Source organism: Mustela erminea, chromosome 14, assembly GCF_009829155.1.
Source record: "Mustela erminea isolate mMusErm1 chromosome 14, mMusErm1.Pri, whole genome shotgun sequence".
Taxonomy (NCBI): Eukaryota; Metazoa; Chordata; class Mammalia; order Carnivora; family Mustelidae; genus Mustela; species Mustela erminea.
The window spans coordinates 66,625,938-66,650,685 of NC_045627.1; the positions used below are offsets into that span (position 1 = coordinate 66,625,938).

Sequence of the window (24,748 nt, forward strand, 5' to 3'; positions counted from 1 at the left end):
TCTCCCATCACTGATAGTTTGAGAAGAACCGTCCTGAAGCCCAGCTCCAGCCATGCCACTCTCCTACTTAATAACCTGTAGACATTCCCCACTACCTACCCAAATTATACAAGTTTTTGTAACTCAAGGAGTTCAAAGCTTTTCACCATCTTTCCAATATCAGTTTTATCTCATATTGCTCCATATCATGCACCTTTTGCTCCAATAATCAAAATGAACTACTCACTATTTCCTAAAGGTACCCTGAGGCTTCGTTTACACTGTTCCCTATACCTGACATGTTCTCCTCAGTTATCTCAGTTATACTAAGCTATCTCCTTAGTTATATTTTTCAAGACACAGCAATCTCACCTGACTTCTTCAAGAAACCACTCTGGCTGTGCCACATAACTACAGGCAGAGATGCCTCTGGGTCTCAGATTACTTTTCTACTTAATGAAAGAGTATTATAGAGTTGTGATCCATCTGAGAAGTTTGAATATTCAAAATCCTTTATGTTGGCTTGTGGTATATTTTGTCACATACATAAAATACACAGGTAGTTCTTTTATTCTTTACTGGATTATAAACTTCGAGGCCAGGATTTACTGCCTTCCCAAAACTTACCATAATGACTTATATAGAGCAGACACAACATTTAGTTGAGTACTGGGTTTCTTTTGGAGGTAGTAAAAATGTTCTAAAATTAAACAGTGGTATTGGTTGCACAACTCTGTGAATATACTAAAACCACTGACCTGGACACTTTAAAAAGTGAATTAGGTGGTATGGAAACTATATTTCTATAAAGTTGTTATTTAAAAAGCATAATTGCAAGACCTCATTCTGCCTTTATGTCCCTATTCTTCAGGAAAACGTATGCTTGGTGATATAAAAATATATAGGTAAGAACTTTCTAATTTATGAAATGGATTCCTAAAAATTGAAATTCAAATACCATGGATATACAGACACAATAAAACATTCTGGACTAGATTTTATAAAAGAAAAAATGATTTAAGTAGCATTAGTTTTTGTTTTCATAAACTTCAGCCAATAATTTACTAATAAGTCTGAATATTTTCTCTGAAGAACACCCTCAGGAGGGATACAATTTATCACATTGTGCCAAGAGAACAGCAGCCTGTGCTTTTAGAGCCTGAACACCAGGGGCACCTGGGTGGCTTAGTGGGTTAAGCATGGGGCTTCGGCTCAGGTCATGATCTCAGAATCCTAAGATCCACCCCTGCGTGGAGCCTAGAGTCAGGCTCCATGCTCAGTGAGGAGTTTGCTACTCCCTCTTCATCTGACCCTCCCCCAGCTCATGATTTCTTTCTCTCTCCAAAAAAAAAAATATATATATTTTTAATGAATAAATAAATAAAAGTCTGAACAATAAGCACGTTATCATTTCTAAAATAAAACATGAATTAATTATAATATTCACTTTTCTCAAATATTCAATATAAAAATCTTCTGGTGAAAAGATGTGACTATGATGACATACACAGAAAATAAAAGACGATTAAAATTTGAGATACCATCACTTGTCATTCACCCATATTATATGCCACTAAAAGGGGGTGATGCCCAAGAAAATTTAGGGCCTCATAAAGCTAGAATCTCACAGGGCTACCCATAACATGAAGAAAAAGAATAAATAAATCTGCAACATAGAAGAAACACATAAAATTTGTACATCTCAGCCCTGGCATGGTCAAGGACGGGGGGAAAACCTCCCCTTGAGGATCTGAGGAGTCATGTAGTTGGCTTGTGATCTGAATTTACACTACTAGGATAGTTAATATCGCCACTAGGTGACTAAAAGAAATACAATTATTTGGAAGAACTCGTCTTAATTCTAGGTGGTATTCTGCTAGATGCAGCCCCATTTCAGAAATGTTTAAGTGTTTAAAAATGTATATAAAATACGAAAAGTACTGATTACACTATCTTCCCACTCAAGCTTTTAAAGCAGACTTTAAGGAAGAAGACATTAAAATTCCTTTCACCTTCTTTCCCAAATGAAGGAACTGCAGTAATGAGAGCAGGATGGCAGGGAATAAAAGAAAAGACTAGCAAATGAAAAATACACAAATTAAGAGAGAAACTAAAGACAGTATCAGTACTCTGAATATAAATTTACTGTTCTAGAATCCTGGTCTAATTAAATACAGGTTTTTCCAAACCCTTTTTTCCTGTTTTCCAATAAGTTCTTTTTCATTTTTTCTCCACAATTTTTTTAAAAGATTTTATTTATTTATTCAAGAGGGAGGTAGAACTGGACTGGAACAGACAAGCAGACTCCCTGCTGAGCACCAAGCCCTATGCAATGTGGGTCTATAATTCAGGATCCTGAGACCATAACCTGAGCCAAAACCAAGAGTTGGAGCCTAACCAACTGAGCCACAAATTTTTAAAGTAAAGACCAATGGTACCAGTGTATAGAGGATAATTTATAAAATGCAACAAAACACAAAAGCTGAATTTTGCAGAATAAAAGTGAAAAGAAAGTATGATTATCCAATGTTATCATTAGGCCAACTTAACAACTGTACTGACTGTGCCCTTAATGGAAAAGACAGGTCAAAATCTAGAATTTAGGGGAGCCTGGGTGGCTCAGTTCATTAAGGCTCCACCCCTCAGTTTCAGCTCAGGTCATGATCCCAGGGATCCTGGGATCCAGCGCTGAGACAGACAAGCTCTGCACTAAGCAGGGAGTCAGTTTCTATGCTTCTCTCCTTCTCCTCAGGGCTCATGTACTCTCTCTCTACATACAAAATTAAGGAATCTTTTTAAGATTTTATTTATTTGAGAGAGAGACTGTGCACAAGCAGGGGGAGCAGCAGAGGAAGAGGGAGAAGCAGGCTCCCCACTGAGCAGGAAGCCCGACATGGAGCTCCATCCCAGAACCCTGGGATCATGACCTGAGCTGAAGGGAGATGCTTAACCAACTGAGCTGCCTAGGCACCCCTAAAATAAATAATTTTTTTAAATCTAGAATTTAAAATAAAAGCTAATGATAAAACTCATAACCTAAAGCATCTGTATTTCCCCAAATACCTTCCCTTGAATAAGTATAAACAATAACATGGGCACCTTGGTCGCACAGTTGGTTAAGCCTTAAATACTTGATTTCAGCTCAAGTCAGGATCTCAGGGTCCTGAGACTGAGCCCTGTCTGGAGCTCCACACTGGGTGTGGAATCTGCTTAAGTCTCTCCCTCCCCTTGCTCCTCCTCCCCCCACTCCACTCTGCCCCCGGGGTTCACACTCTCTCTCAAATAAATAAAATCTTAAAAAAAAAAAAAAAAGTACTAGCCAAACTCCTTTCTCTTTTGCATTCTCATCAGCAATAGTAGTACGAGGTTGCTCAATATTGTCTGTGTTTTTAATTTTAGTCATTCTAGTGGGTCTGCAATGGTATCTTGTTGTGGTGGTGTTTATTTTTTTTTAAAGACTTATTTATTTATTTGACAGATAGAGACCACAAGTAGGCAGAGGCAGGCAGAGAGAGAGGAGGAAGCAGGCTCCCTGCTGAGCAGTGAGCCTGATGCAGGGCTTGATATCACGACCCAAGTCAAAGGGAGAGGCTTTAACCCACTGAGCCATCAGACGCCCCTCTTGTTGTGATTTTAATTCCTATTTCCCTAATGACTAAAGAGAAGGAGGTAGAGCATCTTTTCAAGTGCTTATTGGCCATCTTTTTCTGTGTGAAATATCCATTCAAATCTTTTGTCCATTTTTTTCTTAAAGATTTTATTTATTTATTTGTGAGAGAGAGAGAGAAAAAGTGCAAGCAGAGGGATTGGTAGGCAGAGGAAGAAACAGGCTCCCAGCTGAGCAAGGAGCCCAATGCAGGACCTGATCCCAGGACCCTGGGATCATGACCTGAACTGAAGGCAGAGGCTCTAACCCACTGAGCCACCCAGGTGTCCCTCTTTTTGCCCATTTTAAACTGGGTTTGTTTGTCTTATTATTATGCTGTACAAATTCTTTATATATTTTGGATGTAAGTCCTTTACTAGGATATATATGTACTGAGAATACCTGAGATATATATGTACTGAGAATACTGAGAAGCCACTGAGAAGTCTGTGGCTTGCCTTTTCATTTTCTTAATGGTGTCTTTCAAATAGAGTTGTTTTGCTTTTGTTATTATTGCTGTTGTTGTTTTGATGAAAACAAACAATTGATCAATTTTGACTTTCATGTTATGTATTTTACCTAATTCAAGGTCACAAAGATTTTCACCTATACTTTACTTTTTACTTTTTATATTTAGGTCTAGGATCTATTTGTGTTATTTTTTATATATAGTTTGAGGTAAGGGTTGAGGTGCATTTTTTTCCTATATGAATATTCAGTTTTTCCAGCCATTGAAATACCTTGGCCTCACTGCTGAGAATCAATTGACTATATATATATATGGGTCTATGAATTCACTATTAGGTTTCACGATCCACATATGTCTCTCCTTACAGTAATACCACACACTGTCACCATTACCATTGGTTTACATTATATTCAAGTATAGTTTTTGGTAGTTTAACTGTAATAACAAACTTTTCCTATTACTATTAGAAAAATATTTCATAGATATCAAATGAAAGACTATCTACATGTCCAAATACCACACATATAAAAATTGTGAATATTAGAATTCTTTTCATACAAAGTACAAAATGTATCCATTTATTTCTAAAGCTAGCAAAGGAAAATGAAATCTAACTGACTTCATGTATATGACCCATGCATCTCAAATGAACTTGCTCAGGGGTACCTGGCTGGCTCAGTCAGTGAAGCATGGAACTCTTGATCAGGGTTGTGAGTTCAAGCCCCACAGCAGGGGTAGAGCTTACTTTTAAAAAATAAATGCATGGATGGTGGCGCCTGGGTGGCTCAGTGGGTTGGGCCACTGCCTTCGGCTCGGGTCATGATCCCGGGGTCCTGGGATCGAGTCCTATATCGGGCTCTCTGCTCGGCGGACAGCCTGCTTCCTCCTCTCTCTCTGCCTGCCTCTCTGCCTACTTGTGATCTCTCTCTGTCAAATAAATAAATTCATTCTTAAAAAAAAAAAAAATTTTTTTTTAAAAATAAATGCATGGGCCATTATAAATGCAAATATAAACGCACATCTTGGGGCGCCTGGGTGGCTCAGTGGATTAAGCTGCGGCCTTCGGCTCAGGTCACCATCTCAGTGTCCTGGGATCCAGCCCCGCATCGGGCTCTCTGCTCAGCAGGAAGCCTGCTTCCCCCTCTGTCTCTGCCTGCCTCTCTGCCTACTTGTGATCTCTCTCTCTCTGTCAAATAAAATAAATAAAATCTTTTAAAAATAATAAAAAAATAAAAAAAATAAATGCACATCTTAAAAAAAATTTAACTTGCTCACTTATCTATTCAGACAGTATGGGAATTGTCCCAGTTGCTCCTAAAAATAAAGCTAAAAGAGTATCTTAGCCCTTACAGTATCCTTTGGTTTATACATATCTCTTTCTAAATAACCAATTCTAACACATACTTTACCACAGGGGAAAAACTAATACTAATTACTTTCTAAGAATTTTGACTGCACCTAGAAATATAGTTCCTAAATCTACAAACCAGCTTTATAAACAATCATGTGGGGGCGCCTGGGTGGCTCAGTCAGTTAAGCAGCTGCCTTCGGCTCAGGTCATGGTCCCAGCGTCCTGGGATCAACCCCCACATTGGGCTCCCTGCTCAGCAGCTGCTTTTCTCTCTCCCTCTGCCACTTCCCCTGCTTGTACTCACTGGCTCTCTGTTAAATGAATAAGTAAAAATAAAAATAAATTTAAAAAATAAACAATCATGTGTACAAGACTGACAAATATTACCAGCATGTGTGATAACCTTTTGAAAAAAACTGTTCAACAACTACAGGTTTATAGCCAGTGCCAGAAGGAAAGAAAACATACAAACCCTAAAGAGAGAGCCCTTTCATGACGTTTACATTTAAAGAAAGCTCAAGATTCTAGTGCTATCATGAGAGGTTTAAAAATAATACAGAATTATTATGTCCATGGTTGTTCTCTTCATTCAATAATGAGATTTAAAATAGCAGGAAAATGGCCAATTTTGTTTTGTTCACAATCAATAATTAGATTAAAATAAATCCTAAAAATGTGGCTCTGAGACACTCAATCTCACAAAACAAACTGAGGGTTGCTGGGGGGCGACGGGTGGGTAGGGATAGGGTGGCTGGGTTATGGACATACGGGAGGGTATGTGCTATGGTAAGCGCTGTGAAATGTGTTAAGTCTGACGATTCACAGACCTTTAGCCCTGGGGCAAATAAAACCTTATATGTCAATTTATAAATAAATAAATAAATGGACTCTGAAACTATTTCAAAACTTCTAATAGAACCAAGGACTAGAAAAAGAAGTTAGAGCTTCCAGAAAATAAAAATTAAAATTTTACTGACTTCTGAAAAAATTTTTGAGATCTCTGTACTACTTAATCAAAGGGAATGGCTCTCTGAAACTAACCAGGTCTAGTTATGCTTGAAGGTTAGGAACGAGATAGTTACTATTCAATCATTAACTTACATGTCACCAATTAGTGGTAAAAAAAAAGAATTTCCGTAACAATTCAAACTCAGGCATAAGAGACAATAATAATTTTCTTAAAAAGACAGTAATATAGAAACAATAAAAACCTTAATAAAAAACTATTCTATACTGCAAAGTAAGAAGAATACAGGATTCTACTCAAAATTACTTTTTGCTTACACTTCCCCGAAAGAAACAAAATCACAAGCTGTGTTTCACTCAATCTTTCACACCATTTTCCAAAGGTACAAATTATTTGAAAATGCCTTTGAGTTTTAATTTCACTCATTTCTATGTAAAATTCTTTGGTAAGACATCACTATTTGTTTCCAATCTTCATAAACACGTTCTACAGAAAAACAAAATGAGTTTACCACAAACAGGATGCTTAAAGCTCATTAAATTCCTACAAAGAGTATCCATCCCCAAAGCTGTCTTTCAAAAAACAGCAAATAGTAACTTTACAGTAGATTACAGGTAAAACATGAACAATCAAAGCTTTCAGCTAAATTTCTTTTACTCTCTCCCTCTACCTTCCCTGGTGGACTGGTAACACTGCTTATTAATCTTCCAATTCACAGACGACTGACTAGAACATCTCTTTGCTGGAAAAAAATGAAGGAAAAAGAATAATAAACTCACTTACCCTTCCTTAGACATTCCCAAAGATCTACTTCCTCTGGATGAGAATACAGGATCAACAAACAAGCTTCACTGATCTCTTGAGAACTGTAGCTCATTTGTTAAAGCACAGAGAACTCGGGCCCTGAGAGGCCCAACAGATTCGGGCACAATGCCGAACCCTAACCAGGCAATATCTCAGTGACCAGTAACCTCAGCTTTAAATACTTGAAAACCTAAGAATAATAGAAAAAAAAACTGGAGGGCAGAAAAAATAACTAATGGTCTGAAATGTTTAAGACTGCCCAGTTTAGAAAGGCGACAATCCAAATGGCAAGTTCCCCTAAGAGACAGAAATCATTACTGGCAAACACACAGAAAAAGCAAATTTACCCCCTAATGAGGCCTGCCAATAGTACGCAAACAATGTGAGTTTCACAGAATGGAGCGGCCCTAGTCAGTCCAAATCATTTTTAGTTTACTCTGGGAGAGGAAAAAAAATTAACAGGATAAATAATACTATGTTTTAATTCTCAATTTAGTTATTTCCTCCCTTAGAAAATGAACAATGTGAACTACAAAAAAGGGGAGTATTTATATACCGATCATATTACGGGAGGAACATAAAGTATTTTCAAACTGAGGTCTTTTTTTCTGATCATTAACTGCGTTTAAGGAAAAAATCTGTGTTCACAAATATTTTACTCGACTGCCTGAAAATTTCAGCTCATGTGGAAAGAAATTTACAGATCTCTGGCATATCCGGGATAAATCCAGAACATTCTAAAGGTTAATTCCAAATATTAGAGCAAATTGGAATGTTTAAAGAAAAACATGTGCAACATTCCTACCTCCTGACTAATATAATGTATAGGGATTATGCAACAAGGGGATAAATAAACAAGTGTGCTAACCTCCAAGAACACTGAAATGACAAGTATATCCTCCTACTGGTGATTCAAATTAAAAATATACATACCTTAAAGAAATACTACATGAATTAAAACTTTTAATTAAAAAAATTCTCTCTTTAAGTATTACCTAAATATCTTACTAATAAGGTTTCTATTAGTTATTAATATGTGTAGTCATCAATAACTGAAAGTATATTTTAGTATATCTGAAATTAAAATAACACTGTATGTTAAGTATACCTGAATAAAAAAATTTTTAAATAAAGCCCTCTTAAATGGTATAAATTTCAAGCTAGAATTTTTTTCAGTTTATTTAGAAAAGCAGTTGGGCATAATGGAAGGAGAATGAACCTTGGATCAACTAGGTTTAAATTCTAGCTTCCTCACTTTCTAGCTCTGGATCCTTGAAAAACTTACTTATTCTAAACCTCAGATTTTTTATCTACAGATGACAGGTTACATCTGGTAAGGTTGTTGTCTGTCATTTTTGAGCATTCAAAGAACTGTTTTAACTTCAGGTGTGGGGGATACAGGAAAGCAACTGGGTGGCTTGTCAAGCATTATCTCACCAAAATATCTCTTGGGAAATATTTTTTTTTTTAAACCCCATTCTCAAATTCTACATGAAAATGAAGGACTTTCACATACTCTCCTCAACCCAAATTCCATAAATATAAGAATACAAACAATATGGAAAAATAATCTAATCCTGAAAACTGCCAATTTCCCATGGCTTCCTGGGATTTTCAGCATGTGGCTCAGTGTTGTGGAAATAAATGTAATTAGCAGTTTAAGGCTAGTTTAAGGCTTTACCACTTGCAAAAAGAAAGGAAAACAACAATTCTCACTTGAACAAAAGGGTATACACATTTACCAAGTCTCCTATGCAAATGATAATGCACTATCTGAGATGATTAGATCTTTCAAACTCCATTCATATAGTCAAGAAATATTCACTGAATCTGTATGTGCCTGGTACCTATAATACAAAGATGAACATGGCAGTCCTTGGTTTTAAGGAGTTTGAAGTCTAATGGAGTAGACCCACTCACAAAGCTTTTTTTTTTTTTTTTTTAAGATTTTATTTATTTATTTATTTGACAGACAAAGATCACAAGTAGGCAGAGAGGCAGACAGATAGAGAGGAGGAAGCAGGCTCCCCACCGAGCAGAGAGCCTCTGCGGGGCTCGATCCCAGGACCTGGGATCATGACCTGAGCCAAAGGCAGAGGCTTTAACCCACTGAGCCACCCAGCTGCCCCCCCACTCACAAAGCTTAAAAGCAGTGTGGAATTATAGTATTAGAGATATACACAACAGAGAGATGTATCTATATTCTCTTGGCTGAGTCTTACTGAAGGGCAAAGTACCCAAGTTGGGTTTTTTTTTGTTTTTAAGATTTTATTTATTTATTTGACATACAGAGATCACAAGTAGGCAGAGAGGCAGACAGAGAGATGAGGAAGCAGGCTCCCCGCTGAGCAGAGAGCCCGATGCGGGGCTCGATCCCAGGACCCTGGGATCATGACCCCAGCCGAAGGCAGAGGCTCTAACCCACTGAGCCACCCAGGTGCCTCCCAAGTTGTTTTTTTTTTGTTTTTTTTTTTTAAGATTTTATTTATTTATTCGACAGAGAGAGATCACAAGTAGGCAGAGAGGCAGGCAGAGAGAGAGAGAGGAGGAAGCAGGCTCCCTGCTGAGCAGAGAGCCCGATGCGGGACTCGATCCCAGGACCCTGAGATCATGACCTGAGCTGAAGGCAGCGGCTTAACCAACTGAGCCACCCAGGCACCCCCCAAGTTGTTTTTTTAAACTGACAAAAAACTGGGTTTTTTTAAACCGAGGGTGCCCCCGTGGCTCAGTCAGTTAAGCATTTGCCTTCACCTTGGGTCATGATCCCAGGGTCCTGGGATGGAGCCTCATGACCATATCCCTGCTCAGCAGGGAGTCTGCTTCTCTCTCTCCCTATGCCCCTCCCCCTGCTCACTTTCTCCCACTGTCTCTCTGATAAATAAATAAATCTTAAAAAAAGAAGAAGAAGAAGAAGAAATTAAATGGAATAATGCTAACCTAAGGCCCAGGCTCTTCACCAAGGTAAAGGATTAGCAAGTGTTAATCAGGCTAAAGGGAAAAGAGTGAGGGGGAGAACATTTCAACAAGGAGTAACTATGAATGAAAAGCAGCACAGCAGACATTATGACGTATGAAAAAAATCTAGACTCAGTTCAGAGGTAATGAAATACAGAGTTGAGGAAGGGAACTGGTCAAAATGAAATGGAAAGAAAAGAATCAAATCTTACAGGGCACACGCTCTCAGTCTCTTCTCAAATAAAGAAATAAAATCTTTAAAAATAAATGAATAGGGGCGCCTGGGTGGCTCAGTGGGTTAAGCCTTTGCCTTTGGCTCCGGTCATAAACTCAGAGTCCTGGGATCGAGCCCCACATCAGGCTCTCTGCTCAGCGGGGAGCCTGCTTCCCCCTCTCTCTCTGCCTGCCTCTCTACTTGTGATCTGTCAAATAAGTAAATAAAATCTTTAAAAAAAGAAATAAAAATAAATGAGCAAATAAATAAATAAAAACGTATTGAGTAGGGACTACAAAGATGATCGCCAAACTACCAATGGTGCTCACCTATGAGAGAGGAGTGAGGGTGAAACGGAAAGTGAAGGGGAATTTTCACATTTCAGTCTGTACCTCTATACTCCTGAATATTATACAATAAGAATTTATTTGGATGTCATCTAAATATTTTTAAATACCGTTAAAAAATAATTAAGAGGGGCACCTGGGTGGCTCAGTGGGTTAAGCCTCTGCCTTCCGCCCAGGTCATGATCCCAGGGTCCTGGGATCAAGCCCCACATCGGGCTCTCTGCTCAGCGGGGAGCCTGCTTCCTCCTCTCTCTCTGCCTGCCTCTCTGCCTACTTGTGGTCTTTGTCTGTCAAATAAATAAATAAAATCTTTAAAAAATAAAAATAATAATTAAGAGAGGGGCGCTTGGGTGGCTCAGTCATTAAGCCTCTGCCTTTGGCTCAGGTCATGATCTCAGGGTCCTGGATCAAGCCCTGATCCGGCTCCCTGCTTGGCAGGAAGCCTGCTTCTCCCTCTCCCAGTCCCCCTGCTTGTATCCCCTCTCTTGCTGTCACTCCCTCTCTCTGTGTCAAATAAATAAAATCTTTTAAAATAATAATAATAATTAAGAGATTAAAAGTTGGGATTATCGTTTTGAACTAAAATGGTTTAACTTCTGAATGATACATTAACAATAAAAATTCTCTTTTAAAAAGTACTGAAAGGAGGGGGTTGGAAACAGAGCCAGGATATACTTCAGATCTTTTGACTCTTAAACCAAAGTTCTTTTAAGATTTAAATGTTTACGGGGCGCCTGGGTGGCTTCAGTGGGTTAAGCCGCTGCCTTCGGCTCAGGTCATGATCTCAGGGTCCTGGGATCAAGTCCCGCATCGGGCTCTCTGCTCAGCGGGGAGCCGGCTTCCCTCTCTCTCTCTCTGCCTGCCTCTCCATCTACTTGTGATTTCTCTCTGTCAAATAAATAAATAAAATCTTTAAAAAAAAAAAAAAGATTTAAATGTTTACTATATAACTGGAAACTATAAAAAGTAACACAGCATATTTGATAAAAGATTCCAAAATGAAACTCTGAAACAAAAAAATTATAAAAACCAAAATTTAAAATGTGATAGATTCAGGTCAGACCCAACTAAAAAGAGAATTAGTGAACTGAAAGGCAGGTCTGAAATACCTTACAGAATGTAACATGGAGAGAAAAAAGGATAGAAAATACAAGAGAAAGAATGAGAGAAGAGAGGACAGTGCTAAAGTCTAACATATGTTTATTAGAGTTCAGAGGGAGAGGCTAAGACAATAGAGGAAGGACAATATATGAAAAGATAATGACTGAAAATTTAGAAAACCAATTAAAGACAAGTACAGAATCAAGAACTCAAATGAATCCCAAGCAAGATATATAAAACAAATCTAAAGTTTATTAGTCTCTAACTTGAGAAGGAATGTGTATGAGAGTGATACTTTCGATATGTCTTTTGCTTCATTTTAACTTTGAAAGCTCACTACTAGTTTATTTAATAACATATATAATGTGATGAAACAGGATATATTATTATGTAATATTATATATACTAAATTATAATACAATTAAATCAGTAATGGAAAGAAAAAAAACAATTACAAAGCAAACAAATGAACCTAATTATACTGCATACAACAACTCTAACCACACTGTATAGAAAAACAGCAAAAAATAATCCAAATAACTAAAAACGAACAAACAGACAAACTACTTGATTATATACTGTTATTTATGGGCAAGGTAAGTAAGGAAGAAGAAGTACTGCAAAAAAATCCTGTTTTGTTATGGTATGAGCAAAGCAATTATGAAACTACTGTAGATGTATTATTAGATTGAGCAAATGAGTAAATATGTTGATGTCGTGAAGAGCCAGGGTTCTTGCTGAAGAACAGGTAATTTCATGGAATTAAAGTAAACAAGAAAGAATCTTGGGATAAACTGGAATTAGAAGCAATAGCATGAACTTATGATTCCAAAAATATGTGTAAGAACGTGTATTCAGTAAAAATAACTGACAAAGGTAAACATATCTCTATGGGGATGCCTGGGTGGCTCAGTTAGTTAAGAGTCTGCCTTCAGCTCAGGTCATGATCCCAGTGTCCTGGGACCAAGTACATCCTGCGGTTCTTTGCTCAGCAGGGAGCCTACTCCTCCCTCTGCCTGCCGTTCCCCCTGCTTGTGCTATCTCTCTCTCTCTCTGGAAATAAAATCTTATGTGTGGGGTGAGGACATCTCTATGATACCCCACCCAAAATAAGCAGAACATACTTTCTTGTCAAGTACATACAGAAGATTATACAAGATAGACCACATGTTAGCCCATAAACCAAACCTCAATAAATTTAAGAGGACTGAATCATACAAAATATGTTCTCCAAACTATAATAGAATTAGGTACAAATCAATAGCAAAAAGCATCTGGGACATTCACAAATAGGTGGAAATTCAACAACACATTTCTAAATAACCAATGGATCAAAAAGAAATCACAAGAGGAAATAGAAAATACGAAGAGACCACTCAAAACAAAAACAAAGCCTATCAAAATTTAGGGGATAGAGCAAAAGCTTACTGATAGCTAAATTTATAGCTTTAAAATGCATTTATTAAAAAAGAAGAGAGGCACCTGGGTGGCTCAGTCAGTTAAACAGCCAGCTCTTGATTTTAGTTCAGGTCCTCATCTCAAAGTCCTGGGACTGAGCCCCACGTCAGGCTCTGAGCTTAATGAGGAGTCTACTTGAAGATACTCTCCCTCCCTTTGCCGACCGCCCTGCTCAAAGATGCCCTCTAAAATAAATAATAAATCTTAAAAAAGGGGGGGGGTGCGCCTGGGTGGCTCAGTGGGTTAAAGCCTCTGCCTTTGGCTCCGGTCGTGATCCCAGGGTTCTGGGATCGAGCCCCACATAGGCTCTCTGCTCAGCAGGGAGCCTGCTTCCTCCTCTCTCTCTGCCTCCCTCTCTGCCTACTTGTGATCTCTGTCAAACAAATAAATAAATAAAAATCTTTATTAAAAAAAAAAGAAGAAGAAGGAGAAGAAACATCGCAAAGCAATGACCTAACCTTAATCCTTCAGAAATTAGGAAAGAGCAAATTAAACTCAAAATGAGCAGAAGGAAGTAAACAATAAAGATTGGAGCAGAGATAAATAAAACAGAAAAACACTGGCAAATAACATCAGTGAAACAAAGGCTGCTTTCAACAATTTAACAATATTTGGCTACTATAATGAAGAAAAAAAGACTCAAATTACTAAAATCAGAAATGAAAACAGAGACATTACTACTGACCTTAAAGAAATAAAAACAAATATAAGGGTATGCCAACAAAATAGGTAACAAATAAAATGGACAACTACCTAGAAACACACAAACCAGCCATACTGACTCGAAAAGAAATAGAAAATCTGAACAGACCAATAATTAAGTAAAAAGATTAAGTCAGTAATAAAAAAATCTTCCAACAAATATGAAAACTGATAGCTTCACTGGTGAACTCTATCGAATGTTTAAAGTAACACCAATCCTTATCAAACTCTTCCCAAAATGGAAGAAGAGGGATCACTTCCCACATCATTCTATGAAGCCAGTATTACATCTTTTTTTTTTTTTTTTAAAGTAGGCTCCATGCCCAGCCTGGAACCCAACAAGGGCCTCAAACTCAAAACCCTGAGATCAAGATCTGAGCTGAGACCGCGAGTCTGATGCTCAACCGACTGAGCCACCCAGGTACCCCAAGACAGTATTACATCTTGATACCAAAGCCAGATAGAACATTACAAGAAAATATCCTTTTTGCAGATACAAAAAATCCTCAACAAAATACTAGCAAACCAAATCCAATGAAGTACAAAACTACATGATCATTTCAATAGACACAAAAGGACATGTGACAAAATCCAATACCCTTTCAGGATAAAGACAGTCAACAGACTAGGAATAGAAAGAAATCTCAAATTAACAATAAAAAGGAATTTCCACAACCTGATAAAGGACAGCTATGAAAAACCTTCAGTTAACATCATACTTAATGATGAAAGACTGGAAGATTTCTTCCCAAGATGAGGCAAAAGAGAAAGATATCTATGACCCAGCAATTGCACTACTGGGTATTTACCCCAAAGATACAAATGTAGTGATCTAAAGGGGCACCTGTACCTCAATGTGTATAGCAGCAAGGTCCACAATAGCCAAACTATGGAGAGAGCCTAGATGTCCACAGACAGATGAATGGATATAGAAGATGTGGTGTATATATATATATATATATATACACAATGGAATATTATTACATGGCCATCAGGAATCTGAAATCTTGCCATTTGCAACAACTTGGATGGAACTAGAGGGTATTATGCCAAGCAAAGTAAGTCAATGAGAGAAAGACAACTATCATTTTCTCACTCACCTGTGAAATTTAAGAAACAAGCAGAGGATTATAGGGAAAAAAGGAAAAAATGAAACAAGATGAAACCAGAGAGGGAGACAAACCACAAGAGACTCTTAATCTTAGGAAACAAACAGAAGGCTGCTGGAAGGGGCCATGGGGGGATGGAATAACTGGGTGATGCACACTAGGGAGAGTATGTGTTGTAATGAGCATTGGGTATTCTATAAGACTGATGAATCACACACCTGTATCCCTGAAACAAATAATACATTATGTTAACTGAACTTAAATTTTTACAAAATAAAATAAAATATGCAAAATCCTAAAAAAAAAAAGGAAAGAAAGAAAAGAAAAGGATGTACTCTTAATAGTTTTAATCAGCACTGTACTGGACAGTCTATCCAAAATTAGGCAAGAAAAAAGGCCTTCAAACTGGTAAAGAAGTAAAGCTATCCTTATCTGCAAGTGACATGATCTTATCTGTAGTATCACTAAAGAACCCAAAAAAACTATTAGAGGCAATAAACCAAGTTGAAGAATACAAAATCCGTATATAAAAACTAGTCATACTCCCATAAAGTAGCAAAGAATAACCCAAAAATGACATTAAAAAAACAATTCCATTTACTATAGCACCTGAAATCATAAAATACTTAGTGATAAATGTAACAACAAATAGAAGACTTCCACACTGAAAGCTACAAAATATTGTTTAAAGTGATTAAAGAAGATCTAAATAAATGGAAAGATAGCCCATATTCATCAATCAGAAGACTTAATACTGTTGAGATGGCAATACTCCCCAAACTGATATATAGATTCAATATAATCCCTATCAAAATCCCAGCTAGCTTTTTTATAGAAATTGACAAGATCATCCTAAAATTCTTATGTACATAGGTGGGCCACAGAACAGCCAAAACAATCTTGAAAAAGAAACACAAAACTGAAGGACTCACATGATCATTTCAAAATTTAACACAAAGCCGCAACAATAAAGACTATAGTACTGACCTGAGGATAGACAAATAGATCAATGGAATACAAGTGGGAATCCAGAAATAAACATACACATCTATGACCAAATGATTTTTGACAAGGGTATCGAGATCATTTAATGTGGAAAGAATAGTCTTTTCAATAAATAGTGCCAGGATAGCTGGATATTAACATGCAAAAGAATGATTTTGGACCCCCATCTTGTACCCAAAAAAACTGGTCAAAAACCTAAATATAAAACATAAAACTATAAAACTCTCGGGGCATCTGGGTGGTCTTTGGCTCGGGTCATGATCTCGGGGTCCGGGGATCAAGCCCTGCATCAGGCTTCTTGCTCGGCGGGGAGCCTGCTTCTTCCCTGCCTGCCGCTCCTCCTGTGTGTGCTTGTTCTCTCTCTATGCCAAAAAAATAAATTAAATCTTTCAAAAAAAAAACCTATAAAACTCTCATAAGAAAACATAAGTGTAAATCTTTGTGACCTAAGCTTAAGCAATGGTTCTTAAATATAACATTAAAAGCACAAGCAACAAAAGAAAATATAAACTGGACTTCATCAATATTAAAAAAAATTTGTGCTTCAAATGACTCTACCCGGGAAGTGAAAAGACAATCCACAGAAGGAGAAAATATTTGAAAATCATGTAGCAGACATAGGTTTGGTATCTAGAATTCATGAAGAACATATAAAACTCAGACACCTGGGTGGCTCAGTGGGTTAAGCCACTGCCTTCGGCTCGGGTCATGATCTCGGGGTCCTGGGATCGAGTCCCACATCGGGCTCCCTGCTCTGCGGGGAGCCTGCTTCCCTTCCTCTCTCTCTGCCTGCCTTTCTGCCTACTTGTGATCTCTCTCTGTCAAATGAATGAATAAAATCTTAGAAAAGAAAGAAAGAAAGAAAAAAAGAACATATAAAACTCAGAAATTTAAAAAAAAAACTAAGAAATGGACAAAAGATCTAAATAGACATTTCTCAAAAGAAGATATGCAAATGATAAAAACACTAAAAAATGCTCAACGACATTAATCATAAGGAAAATGGAAATCAGAATCACAATGAGGGGGCGCCTGGGTGGCTCAGTTGGTTAAGTGGCTGCCTTCGGCTCAGGTCGTGATCCCTGGCATTGGGCTCCCTGCTCAGTGGAAAGCCTGCTTCTCCATCTCCCTCTGCCTGTTGCTGTCTACTGTGCTCTCTTCTCTGTCAAATAATAAATAAAATCTTTAAAAAAAAAAAATCACAATGAGCTACCACTTCTCACACATGCTAGGACAGCTCTAAAAAATAGCAAATAACAAGTGTCACTGTGAGGATGTGGAGAAATTAGAATGCTCACCAACTGCTGGAAGGAATGTAAAATGAAGCACCTACATTGGAAAACAGTTTGACAATCCTTCAAAATAAGTTAAAGTTACCACATGATCCATCAGATCCCGCTGCTAGATAATACAGCCTAAAAAACTGAAATTATGTTCATGCAGAACTTGTACACAATGGTCACAGTAGCATTATTCATAACAGCCAAAAAATGGAAACAATCCAAATATTAAGCAACAGATGAATAAACAAAATGTGGTATATGCATACAATGGAGTATTACACAGCCATTAAAGGAATTAAGTACTGAGTCATGCAGCACATGGATGAATCTTGAAGACATTAAGTGAACAAGCCAGATACGAAAATGACCATATATGATTCCACTTATATGAAGCATACAGAACAGTCAATTCCAGACAGAAAGTAGATTAGTGGTTGCCAAGGGCTAAGGAAGGAGGAAATGAAGAGTTATTTCCAGCAGGTAAGGGATTCTTTTTTTTTTTTTTTAAAGATTTTATTTATTTATTTGAGAGAGAACAGTGAGAGAGAGCATGAGCGAGGAGAAGGTCAGAGGGAGAAGCAGACTCCCCATGGAGCTGGGAGCCTGATGCGGTACTCGATCCCGAGACTCCCGGATCATGACCTGAGCCGAAGGCAGTCATCTAACCAACTGAGCCACCCAGGCGTCCCCCCCCCCTTTTTTTTTTTGATTGATTGATGTTCTGGAATTAGTGGTGATGATCGCACATTCTTGTGAATATACCAAAACCAATAACTTGTATACTTTACAAGTGTAAATATTATGGTATGTGAATTTTAGCTCAATAAAAAACTACATTTTTAAAGTAAAGAACATCTGTTCATCAAAAGATAATTGAGAATAAAAGCCAAGACAAAAACTGGGACAATCACAAATATCTCATGTCAAAAAAGTATGTACAAAAAACTCGTATACAAATGCTCACAGCAGCATTATTCATTAAAGTAAAAAAACAGAAACAACCCAAATGTCCACTAAGGAAACAAAATGTGATACATCTGTAAAATGGATGTGGGACTCAATCCCAGGACTCTGGGATCATGACCCAAGCAGAAGGCAGACGTTTAACCTACTGAGCCACCTAGGTGTCCCAGGACTGGCTTCTTAGAATCAGCATTATGTCCTTGAGAATCATCGAAGTTGCTGTGTCATCAACAGTCTCTTCCTTTTCCCTCAGTTATATTTCACTACAGATATACTGCATTTTATTTATATATTCACCTGCTAAAGAATATTTGATTGTTTCTAGTTTGGGGTAGTTATAAATAGAGATACTATAAACATTATTCACATAGTTTTTTGTGTGTGAACATAAGTTTTCATTTGTCTAGGCCAAACATCTAGGAGTAAGATTTCTGGGTCATATGTGTCTCTGACTTCAAAATAAACTACCAAACTGTTTTGCAAATGGCTATACTATTTTGTCCTTCTACCAGCAATGTATCAGAGTTCTAGTTGCTCCACATCCTTGGTAATATCAAGTACTGTTTTATTTTAACCGCTGTAATAGGCATATACACTGTAGCTTTAATGCATTTCTCTAATGGCTACTGATATTATTACACATGTGTTTTTACACCATCCACATATCTCTACAGGGAAGAATCAGTCTTCTGCCCATTTCCTCACTGGGTTGAATTTAAACTCCTTTACACATTCTGGATACAAGTCTTTTATCATTTATCATTTTATAATTTACAAATATTTTCTCAGTCTGTAGCAGCCTTATACTTAGCTAAAATCTGAAAAAAAGCCCAAAGGTTCATAAACAGAAAATGGATGAATAAATTGTGGTATGCTGGTACCATGAAATGCCACATAGTAATAAAAAAGAACAAATTACTGATACACACAAAAATATGGATGAATCTACCTCTCAGACATTACTTTGAATAAAAGAAGCTATACACAAGAGTCTTTGAAGGTGAAATATGCTATCTAAATTTGAGTAATATTTCCTCAAATATAGTTTCATATCACAGGATTTCATTAAATCAAAGATCTGCTATCTCTTTTTTTCTCTCTCCCTTGTCACGACCACCCCTTTTCTATTTTACTTTAAGGCAGGTATTTGGAAGGAGCATATAGGGAATGGTGGCAGAGAAACAAACAAAGAATTTAGGATCCAGTATCTTCTTCTGATCAACAAGGTTTAGAGAATTTGTATTCCATAAAGTAATATCACCTTGAATTACAAAAAGCACTTATATTTAGAAGATGCAAGGAATACCTATGATGTTAAAAAAAAAAAAGTTGTGTGACTGAATTTATCTTATGTTAAATAATTACAGATTCATATGCAGTAATAAGAAATAATACAGAAAGATTCCCCCTTACTGTTTATCTAGTTTCCCCCAATGAAAATATCCTGCATAAATATAGTACAGTATCACAACCAGGAACTGACATTGACCTAGTTCACCAACTTTATTTAGATTTCACCAATTTTACATGCAGTCATGTGTGTATAGCCTTCATGTAATTATCACTAGAGTCAAGACAAAACAGTTTCAATCACAAGGATTCCTTGTGCCATTGTTCTACAGCTACGCCCACCATCCTCCACCCACCCCAACCCCTAAACCCTTGCCACCATTACTCTGCTCTCAATCTCCAGAATGTTCTCATTTCAATAATGTTACAGAGACGGAATCATATACTAGGTAACCTTTTGAGACTGGCCTTATTAACTAAGCATAATTTTCTTGGTATAGCAAAGTTGTATGTATCGAGAGTTCATTCCTTTTTATTGTTGAATAGTATTCTATAAATCTAATGTTTTAAGCAAAACAAATAGGCTAAAAAACAAACAAACAAACAAACAAACAAAAAACTTACCAGCCCCTGAATCTTCATTTGTCACTCCTTAGGAACATGAAATACTAATCAAAACATTAGAATGAAATAATAGCAAAAGAAGTTTAACACAGTTCCGATAACTCTACCTCACTCTTATTTTGACAAGATATATGCCATCTACACATTATTTAAGGAACACAGCTCCTTGACATTCCCAAGGACCTGTATTTTCCATGTGATTTTGAATTCGTAAGATGGCTACTAAAATCTTAACTTAGCCATTTGAATGTGAGAATCCAAACCAAAATGACAAGTTAATTCAGCTTAATCAATGATACAACTAAAAAGCTGAATGACATTCATGTGATATCCATAGTGGTTAAGTGACAAAGAAATTAAAATTTATCAAGCTGGCAGTCTCTCTCTGTATAAAACCTCATACCTGTTTTTTTATTTGAAGTTAAAAAAAAAAATCATAACCACTTCTAATTCTATCAGTGTGCCAAGCTACAGGTACTACAAAATGATTTTATATATGTACAAATTCCTTTTTATTCTTTAAACATACATAATAATTTTAAAGCTTTGATTGAAGAAGAAACTATTTTTCAACAAGTTTAAATAATTACTGGTATGGCTTTGGAAGTGTAAATTTCAATTAAAATTTTTGGGGCCATAAATATACATAAAGAAATTCAAAGAAAAAGTGATTGCAATGTCTTTTAAAATAAGGCAAAAGACTGATTAACCAAAAATTCACATGCTCAACTGCTTACTAAATTACAGTTCAATGTGATAAAACCACTGCTGAATTCATAAGCTGTCTTCATAATTCACTTACAGAATTTCTTCCATACTATAATTACAGAAATCTTCTATACTATAATCATCAAAATTTTATTTTTTTTAAAGGTTTTATTTATTTATTTGGCAGAGATCACAAGGAGGCAGAGAGGCAGGCATAGAGAGAGGGAGAAGCAGGCTCCCCGCTGAAAGCCCGATGCGGGGCTCAATCCCAGGACCCCAGGATCACTACCTGAGCCAAAGCAGAGGCTTTAACCCACTGAGCCACCCAGGCACCTCTAATCATCAAAATTTTAAAAGAAAAAAACAAATACCTGATTTCAGCATCTTGAGCACAAACATGGAGAGCAGATGAAAAATCGAATTGCTCCATTGTTGGATATAGTAGATACAAATTCTTATCTATTTTGATCCCTTCTCAGATTCTAGGTGTTAAATAAGAGACTATTTAAGAGGTAATTATCTAATTTGCCTCCTTCAAGCCACTGTAACATCTGAGCAGCTCAGCCTATCTTCTGACCACACAGTAAAACTATTCCAAAGGGTTTGGCCTGATGATTATCCTCAGCCTAGAAGACTCAACAACCATTATAAGGAAATAGAAGAAGATCAACAGGCATACCTTCTGGAGACCAGTTTCTTAATAATGACTCATGACCATCATTTTTAAAAGACTAACATTAGCAAGAAAAAAGCCGGAAGTTAGATGTTTATTTACTTAACTAAAAATATTTAGCTTCTTCTAAAAAGGAAATTCTAAAGCATCACATACAAGGTAGTTTATGATAAATGATCATCATAGGCTGCCTAATTTACCCAATGTTTAATTACCCACTCCAGTAAATGCCTTTAATAAAAAACCCCAGAAACAGAATATTCTACAAACTGACTTAACTGAAAAACTAAGATAAATGCTTTTTAAATGGCTTCTATTAAAATTTTTTAATTAACAAAAGCTAATACTTGCAAGAATTCAAGAACCCAAATTTTACATTAAAAGGAAATTCTGCAATACACTATGACATGAATGAACCTTGAGAACATTATGCTAACAGATACAAGTTTGTCACAAAAAGAAAAATACTGTATAATTCCACTTCTATGAAGTTCTTAGAGTAGCCAAAATTATAAAGTCACAGTATAATGGTGGTTGGTTGTCAGGAGCTGGGGAAGAGAGAACAGGGACTTACTCTTTAACAAATATAGTATCAACTGTACAAAATGAAGTTATAGGGATGGATACCAGTGATGGCTGCACAACAGTATGAATATACTTAATACTACAGAAGTGTACACTTAAAAACAGTTAAGATAGCAATTCTATGTTATATATACTTTACCACAGTAAGAAAAAAGAAAAAAGTTTCAAATGATCTAAAAATTTAAACCTTGGAGGTGTTTTTCCCACCGTTTCTATGATTTCAGAGTGTACTCTACTATATAAAGAATGTAGGGTGCAGAGCCAGTCTTCCAGGAAATATCATTCTAAATGAGTCAGAAGGACTCCGGTTATGACATATTAAATGCAACTAGGATACCTGATGTGTACTAGATGATCTCTCCTCATTGCATAATTCTAGCCCTTGTTTCCATTGATAAATATGTTACATCATAGCCAAATGTATGTAGCATAAAAACAAATAACTGAATGAGTATAAAATACCAAATATTTTCTCCTTCCTCTAGCTTAGAAACAAATGAGTAATTGTAAGTTGCTGTAGATTCCTGGAGTTCCCATGCAACTTTTTAGCACTACCAGTACACCAGCATTTCTACTTATCCCTTGCTTTCCCAACATGGGAAGCAGAAATATTTAATAGGGCCCAGGTCTTTCTATCTTATTAACTTATGGGAAGTGTAAGCCTCTAATTTCTGTCCAAAAACAAGTGACTTCTAAATGCAGTACCTACTTCCACAAATCTTAGCTACTTAAGATTAGGCAGAAATAGACATTTAATTCAAACTATTAGAAGTGACAAATAAGGGGCACCTGGGTGGCTCAGTCAGTTAAGCATCTGCCTTAGATGCTCATCCCCTGATGAATCTGCTTCCTCCTCTGTCCCTGTTCCTCCCCTGTCCCTGCTTCACCCCCACAGCTCGCGCTCTCTCTCTCTCTCTCTCTCTCTCTAAAAAGTAAATAAACTTTTTTTAAAAAATTTATATTGTGTCTACTGGCTACTTAATTAGATTGAATGTGGGTAATACTGGGTATTAGCAATATTTTCTTGTATTAACATTTTCTTTAACATTTTCTCTGAATCATTTTTAAAGTTTAAAATATGGGCATTTTAACATTAATATTTTTTAAAATGACAAATAGGGGTGCCTGGTGGCTTAGCTGGTTAAGCAACTGCCTTTGGCTCGGGTCATGATCCTGCAGTCCCGAATACAGCTCCCTGCTCATCAGGGAGTCTGTTTCTCCTTCTGATCCTCCCCTCTCTTGTGCTCTCTAAATAAATAAAATCTTTAAAAAAAAAAAAAAAGTGACAAATAAATTTAAAATATTTACATTTTAAGCTTTTAAATATTTATTTATTTGAGAGACTGAGCGTGAGCAGGGGAAGGGGCAGGAGAGAATCCTCAAGCAGACCTGAGCATGGAGCCTGAAGTGGTGCTTGATCTTACCATCAATGAGATCATGACCTGAGCCAAAACCAAGAATAAGGTGTTTAACTAACTGAGCCACATTTTCTTTTAAGATTTTATTTATTTATTTGACAGAGAGAATGAAAGCAAGAGCAGGAACACAAGCAGGGGAAAAGGGAGAGGGAAAGCAGGATTTCCACTGAGCAGGAAGCCTGATGTGGGGCTCGATCCCAGGATGCTGGGATCATGACCTGAACTGAAGGCAGATGCCTGACCATCTGAGCCACCCAGGCGCCCATGACTGAGTCACATTTTAAACTTTTTTTTGGTGGACAGCAAAGCAAGGTTTTGAGCAATAGTAAAATTACAGAATAATGGCCACAAAGCTCCCAAAGAGGGAGGGGACCCAAGAGGGTTGCCCACATTTTAAACTTTAAAAATGATTCAGAGAAAATGTTGAAGTCTTAATATAAGAAAATATTGCTAATACCTAGTATTACCCATATTCAATCTAATTAAGTAGCCAGGAGACACAATTTTAAAAATCTATTTACGAACTATAATCGCGGGGCTCCTGGGTCACTCAGTTAACCATCTACCTTTGGCTCAGGACATGATCCCAGGGTTCTGGGATCAAGCCCTGTGTCAGGCTCCCTGCTCAGTGGGGAGTCTGCTTCTCCCTCTCCCTCTGCAGCTCCCCCTGCTTATGCTCTCTCTCTCCATCAAATAAATAAAATCTTTAAAAAACAAACAAAACACTATTATCAGTTTGTGGAAAATGTCAAATAAGCTTATTCTTAAAAATAAAAAAAAGAATTTCATTCTTACAATTAAGGTACAATTTTTCAGCATCTGAAGACTTTCTTCAGTTAAGGACTTTTTTTTTTTTTTTAAGGTTTTATTTATTTATTTGACACAGAGAGAGCTCACAAGTAGGCAGAGAGACAGGCAGAGAGAGAGGAAGGGAAGCAGGCTCTCTGACCAGCAGAGAGAGCCCGATGCAGGGCTCGATCCCAGGACCCCGGGATCATGACGTGAGCCAAAGGCAGAGGCTTTAACCCACTGAGCCACCCAGGTGCCCCAAGGACTTTTATTAGTAGATGTAAGAAATAAGAAATCTCCTCTTAAAA

The 24,748-nt window shown here is 37.1% G+C and overlaps 1 protein-coding gene across 3 annotated transcripts in view; it reads right to left on the minus strand.

The window, feature by feature from the left end:
- Window positions 1-24,748, minus strand: part of NT5C2 (5'-nucleotidase, cytosolic II) — an 86,773-nt gene that overhangs the window by 47,986 nt on the left and 14,039 nt on the right. The window contains exon 1 of one of the 3 annotated variants that reach the window (XM_032313651.1): window positions 7,196-7,482. The exons of the other annotated variants lie outside the window; for them this stretch is intronic. Within the exon in view, the coding sequence (XP_032169542.1) occupies window positions 7,196-7,209 (14 nt within the window). The 5' untranslated portion in view covers window positions 7,210-7,482. Of the gene's footprint in view, window positions 1-7,195; window positions 7,483-24,748 lie in introns of those variants that run through there. 3 annotated transcript variants of the gene reach the window in all.